Raw genomic sequence first — 6,623 nt, forward strand, 5'->3', positions numbered from 1 at the left:
TCAGCCCGCTCTACCCCGACCTCTTCCCCACCTTCAGCCCGCTCTACCCCGACCTCTTCCCCACCTTCAGCCCGCTCTACCCCGACCTCTTCCCCACCTTCAGCCCGCTCTACCCCGACCTCTTCCCCACCTTCCAGCTCGCTCTACCCCGACCTCTTCCCCACCTTCCAGCCCGCTCTACCCCGACCTCTTCCCCACCTTCAGCCCGCTCTACCCCGACCTCTTCCCCACCTTCAGCCCGCTCTACCCCGACCTCTTCCCCACCTTCAGCCCGCTCTACCCCGACCTCTTCCCCACCTTCAGCCCGCTCTACCCCGACCTCTTCCCCACCTTCAGCCCGCTCTACCCCGACCTCTTCCCCACCTTCCAGCCCGCTCTACCCCGACCTCTTCCCCACCTTCAGCCCGCTCTACCCCGACCTCTTCCCCACCTTCCAGCCCCGCTCGCCCTCCGCTCACCGGTATCATCGCCGCCGCCGGCGTCGGTGCGGACATGCAGGGTGGTGGCCGGCCCGAGAACCTTGGCCGCCAGCTCGTCCAGCTGCCGCTGGCTGGGCCGCTTCACGAAGCCGTCATCACGCACCGCCCGACCCGTTCGCGGCCGTTGGGGGTACTGGTCGGCCATGGACGCCTGGAGGCACCGGTCGCCCAGTCGGTGTCATGCAGGGGTTAGGGTCTGTGGTGCTATTAATTCAGCTGCAGGCAAATATCCGATAATGCTTGTGCTTGGTAGACCAAAACTTCGGGATTCAGATTTCAGAACAAAATATTTGTGAAACATGCATGAATGAAAGTTAAACGTTAAAAACAAATTAGGTTTATTCAGAGCTAGAAAACGTTCAAATGTATCGAATTTAATTGATTTGCTCACCTTGCAGATGTACAATTGCATGACAAAATGCAATTATATCTGCACAAGCGTGACACAAGTACCCACCCACGTAAGGGCTGATTGTCACGTGACCGGTATTCAATCTCAATGTCTAGGTTGACCGCCAGAAAGGCGCTTCTTTTACAACAGACTACTATACTCAACGGCTCGCGTACCCCAGGGTAGAAATGCCTACTTACGTTAGCAAACACGGTCGTCAAATAATGAACATATAACGCGTGAAAGATTAGGGGAGAGTGGGGCAAAGCGGCCACCCTAACGTTTCTAACGATGCCGACGCTTGATTTTTAAACTTGGAAAGATTCTTTCTATACCAATGTGATCCCTATTAAATTGTCTTTTATTCCAACTGCGTTTCATTTCCAAAGGCGTTCACATATGGGAGATATTGACAAAACTTTAAACCTATAGCATATTGGCCACTTTGCCCCATCCCTGAGGCAAAGCGGCCACTGGCGACTTCTCAAGTCCCGATATGAGAAACAGAATAGTTGCCTCATGCACGACCAGGGTATTTGATGGTGACAATGTTTAAGGGAAGATGGATGTTTACTTTGTTATCTTCCCACCTATTGCTAAACAAAGAAAGAATTTTCTTGGAAAAACATTTAATTGCATAATTTGGTAACTCATGTAACCGAAAAGTGGCCAAGATGAATGCATGACGACACATTTGAATATAAATAATGTTTTTATCCAGATGGAAACAACTTATGACCAATTGGGGACTGGCCACTTTGCCCCGGCCGCTTTGCCCCGCGCATACCGTCCGAGACAAAAATATTCCAGCTCAGCTATTAGTGGGGAAAAAAGCATTAAAATTGGTAGAAGGCATGTACGATAACCACGCAATGCATGGACAAAAACGCTTATAAAAATTCCAAACGGTTATGGAATAAAATAACATTTAAAAAATTGTAAACATAATTGGTAACCTGGCAAGAAATGCTTTTCCGTGTTTCACAGAACAATGGCGATGGGCCTGAAACCCCGGTCTGGCTCATTCGAACGACCGCAAAGAGAAGTATAATTGGAAATCATAAATTGGAACTGACGCCAGCTGTGGAGGGCTAAAACGATGGATGGCCGCTTTGCCCCGGGTGGCCGCTTTGCCCCACTCTCCCCTACATCTGAAAGCACCATCAGTCACGATACATAAAGCATAATTACAGCGCTCGGAACGGTAGGAAGTACTAAATGCATCATGCTGGAGGTTGGAACCTACAATATGAGACATAAGCATTTAGCACGAATATTCACACACTTGGTGTTGTTACGCATCTAAGGCTAAGCAGCGTACAATATGCCAATGCGGCGAGCCATGCAGCCCGATACTAGCCACATACTGCACTAGCCACACACCCAATGGTGCCAGCTAAGAATGCACCAGATTACCGAAGCCACATGAGGACATTGCGAACACTAACCAACAAAAGACCAGTGAACTGGAAGTCAGGCGATACTTCTACACCCCACACAGACGAACACGTTACACCCCACACAAATTACCTTTCTGTTGCTTTTTACCGGTCCCCAAGCTTCCTAAAAGCGTCAGTCAACGGTTACTGTTCAATCTATAATGCATCAGTAGCTTTAAGCTTATCTTATATGTAGACGGCGCACATCACGGCAGTCAGTCAACCTTGAAAAAGGTGGTTTGTTCGCGAGACTGATACCAGCCCACTGGCCAGACATCGGTAGCTCAACTCAAAGTAAATCTGTTCTACGAACTTGACCTACGAAGCGGGAGTTGCCGAATGACCCATCTTTTTGATGAAAGACGAAAACAGACAAATGCAAACTTCAGGCGATGTTTTATAATAATTCAAGTGGCTGCTGCTCAAACCGTCAGTGTCAAACATTTTTTCCTCTGTTTTGGAACGGAAGGTAGGTTTTGCCCGGGTTACGAATAAGCTATCTGCATTTTCATGTGTCGGATGCAGCCTGAGGCAAATGACCTTAGCAAATAGCAGGCATCATCAGACATGGGGCTTGGAATTGCCATTGTTAGTACAGCCGATAACATTATTCTTTATGCTTGTATGTAGCTATTATCTATCTATTACAAGTTAAAAAATAAATAAACGCTGTATAGTAGCATGACAACCTCTCGATTCAATACACCCATTTGCCCGTCCCACATTATCTCGCTCCACGTTTTCAATGCCATCACCTTTTCCACTCACGCGTATCCCACCCACGTGTCAACCATCACGTGAGTTACAGCACCACGGCTCCCACTGCACTGGACCAAACCGCGATAAATGCGCCCAAAACATTCCATGTGGGAGTGTGGGAACGCGCTGCCTATGACAAAACCGCTGACAGGTGGCGGCTAGATCCATCTTGGCTGGCCTGTCAGCGGCCGGCGGCACTGGCGGTCGCCCTGACATCATGATCGCTTCACGCACAAGTCGATCGCTCTCCTACAGTCGTCCATTTACTTCTGCGAGCGGTCAACTGAGCCGGCGCACGCACACCTTTGTACGATTTATGCAGTAAGCATGGGTAATTGGGTATGTGTGCGAGAGGGGGCACCGGGGGCACCCTCACAGCCTAACTCGTCGCTCCACGTCACTCACCGATGACTCTCTGGTCTGCTGAGGCGACACCTGCGTTTGCCTGATCCGCGGAGGTACTGAGATGAAGAGAACGCGAGCCAGGACGTCGAACATGACGACCCTGTGACGTCACCGAAGGGTCAGTCAGCAAGGGATATTGTAGCTCAACGCAACGAGCACCCTGTGCCGCAAGTTGGGTGCTAAGGCCGTCTGATCGCGATAGCGCCTTGGTTACAATTATGTGAATCGCGCCCACGGTTTTCATGATTGCGAGCGATGATTTTTGCAAAGAAAATTTTGTTTTAAATATGTTGTTTCGTCTAATGTAGCCATTTAATTTTTAGTGGTTATCCACTTTCTTTTTGTTCCATCATTTTTGTTTTTGATTGGTCGCAGGTTTTTGTTACATAGACTTCGCTTGTTTTGTTGTTTCTCTGTTTGACAGGACGCGATAAGCTGTTACTTAGTGGGCTCTATTAGTCTGCAAACATGCCAGCGTTTACCGACAACGAAAATCTGAAGAAACTAATCCCATTTCTGGTAGGTAACATGCAGCCACGTTGATGGCTTGGTCGGGATTGACTGGTTGCGTGCCGTGGCACAATATAGGCATTCGGGAATTATCTAAGGCAATTGCCGTTACCTGTCCTTGGGGAATAATAAGTCAAACATTGCTTGTATTGTTTTTTATGAATGCCACTCTGATTGCCAAGGGCAAGGGTTGCTGTGCGGCGTGAAGGGTTGACGAAAACTGAAGGGTTGGTATTTTATATTCAATAAAAAATTATAACATTTGGGACATGCAGAGTGAGTGTGTAACAGTCCCTTTCTTCAGGTAATGAAAACCAAAGAGCCATAAGTATCTATTGTATCTACATCTCGAGAGAAGAGCTCGAAATGTAAATTTGTCCTAGTGACTGGCTGAAACTGTTCACGATCTACTCTCACCTGAGCCAGCTGGGAACTGGGAATCCCCAGACGCCCTTGTACTGGATGTTGAGGACGATAATCGACGCCATGATGTTTGCCGTAAGGACGCCGATACAGGTGCCGTAGTAGGTGCCTGAAACAAACCACATAGCGCGCGCTGACATTTCTGAAACCAATCTTACAGAGCTCACTCTGATATCTATATCTTTGAAACCTTCCATACGGTTATCATGAAGCCAACATACATCTCACGATGCTTTTTCTGAAGACTGAAGCCAACCATACCCATAGCTCACATTGATGCTGGTGTTGGTGTAAAATATTCAATCCGTTATATATGTTCAAATAAGTTTTGATGCAAGTTTGGCTAAAAAGTATCTAAAGTGGTCAATTAAGCCGGTACGCTGAACCTAGCGTCATGACCTTTGTGTTGTACTTACCTGCTTTGTCGTACTAAATTCCTTCCGATAGGCATACGTGGACGAAGTCATGCGATTTTCCCATCGGTTTCCTCAATGCATAGAGGCAATGTGCTCCGATGCTTCATCTATCTACTCATAACTTGTCCCTAATGCACCATTTGTACTCATTTTGGTACCAGTATTTTAAAATACCGTGCACCATAATAGCAAACCGATTCCCAATTAACTTAAATATGCTGTGATGGGCTCTTGTCTTGGTTACGCTCGCAAAAACTTAACCGTCAATCACTTTTTTATTCAGCCTCTCCAATCTTCATTTGTCCTCAAACAGCGCTGTGCGACAGCTAAACGATTCATGAGTTCGGTGTCAGCGCGGTGGTTCCCAGGTGACTGGGGCGCGGCGCCGCTACACCCGTATCGGAGGCGCCGCCCACCGAACAACCCGTGGGAACGGTGGGAACCACCAAAACTAATCGCGCCGAATATTGATGAATCGCGGCCAGCTGGGCCGGCTATCGTCTGTTGACAGGCGTCAGGGCCGTGGCGGGGGAACAGGCCCCCACCAAAGGTAGAGGCACTATCGCACATCCATGACGGCGAACCGAACGGCAGCCGATGCATTGTTGATGACGTGGCTTTATGCACGATTATTGCACTGGAAACGCGTGCCAGCCATCAGAAATGTCGGCGGTAACTGATAACCACATGATGGACGCTGATGTTCTGGCATAATAGGGACAAACGAGGGAGCTGTCGCTTTGGCTGATGGTCGCTCTAAGTGTTCACGCATTTCCTGAATTATTTGTTCAATTCGCGCACGCTCCTTGCATTAATAATGCATCAATCGTACTTTTGCTCCCGCTTTCTCACGAATGGTGCTGACAGCTTATAGCATCATGCGTGGAAATAATGCATTCGCAGAAAATTGTGGGTAGGCCGCTTTGTGCGACTTCAAAAAGGGCTGGCGGCATAGTTATTACAAGGCTATGTCCATTATTAAGTTATTATTTATTCCAATGCAACTTGAAAAGTCTTCCGGGTAGCTCAGTTGCCACCTTCTACATGCAACTTCCAACTTCCCCATGCTAAGACTCATCAGAGCCTGGGTTCAATCGCACCAGCGATCCGTGTAAGCTTCTTCTAAAGGGATGATCTGCGGTTGGTGCAGGAGCCGTCGCAGTCAGTCGAAATCAGTCGGTTAGATGCGAGACGAACCATATCCCGCGCCCTGCTGGGGGTCCTGGATTTCCACGCCCTGCTGGGGGGGGGGGGGGTGTTTGAACACCCCCCCTTGTAACTCGGCTCCTGGGCCATGTAGCGATACGCAGAAGGCGGCGTTCGAAAGAGCGTAAAAAATAATGACGAAATCACTTCGGTCAATTTTTTGGTCCGGTCAAAGGTCAGGTCACCAGAGGTCATTAAAGGCAAAATTTCGCCGATTTCCAGGTCGAATGTCGAAAATTTCCAAGAAGCCAACGCGTAATTCGAGAACCAATAGAGCTACAGCGCCGCGGAAAAGCGCATTCGATAGCCCTATTAACGCCCTTTCTGAGTTATTCTCTCAGATTTGACCTAACGTCAACGGTTTTGCCTGCAGGGGGCAAAAACTGCAAAAATAGCCGATTTTTTCGAAAACAGTTTTTCTGCAATAACTTTTGACCCAAGCCTTGTACGAGCTTACTTTTACCGGCATCGTGTTCCTCTCGTCAAGACGCATCGAATGAACTATGACTTGACCTTGAAAGGTCAACTTGAAAATTTGACCTCAGGTCAAGGTCATGACCTGACCGGAAAGGGTCATGTTGCATATCAGTCGATC

General features: G+C 48.3%; 1 protein-coding gene across 1 annotated transcript; it reads right to left on the reverse strand.

The window, feature by feature from the left end:
- Positions 1-399: 399 nt before the first annotated feature.
- LOC122380232 lies at positions 400-4,510 on the reverse strand. Its single transcript, XM_043363217.1, has 3 exons — positions 4,401-4,510; positions 3,474-3,573; positions 400-630 (listed from the first exon to the last, which is right to left on the reverse strand). Exons 1-3 carry the CDS (start codon positions 4,469-4,471, stop codon positions 400-402), a joined length of 402 nt encoding a protein of 133 aa, XP_043219152.1. The 5' UTR covers positions 4,472-4,510.
- Between the last annotated feature and the right edge of the window lie 2,113 nt (positions 4,511-6,623).

Source organism: Amphibalanus amphitrite, unplaced genomic scaffold (genome assembly GCF_019059575.1).
Source record: "Amphibalanus amphitrite isolate SeventyFive unplaced genomic scaffold, NRLGWU_Aamphi_draft 000093F_arrow, whole genome shotgun sequence".
Classification (NCBI taxonomy): Eukaryota; Metazoa; Arthropoda; class Thecostraca; order Balanomorpha; family Balanidae; genus Amphibalanus; species Amphibalanus amphitrite.

Excerpts from the sequence above, each read along its gene's own strand:
- LOC122380232 (XM_043363217.1), bottom strand. The coding sequence starts at position 4,471 with ATGGCGTCGATTATCGTCCTCAACATCCAGTACAAGGGCGTCTGGGGA. Across the intron at positions 3,574-4,400 it reads CCAGTTCCCAGCTGGCTCAG|GGTCGTCATGTTCGACGTCC; the intron begins GTGAGAGTAGAT and ends GTGACGTCACAG. Across the intron at positions 631-3,473 it reads AGCAGACCAGAGAGTCATCG|GCGTCCATGGCCGACCAGTA; the intron begins GTGAGTGACGTG and ends CGGTGCCTCCAG.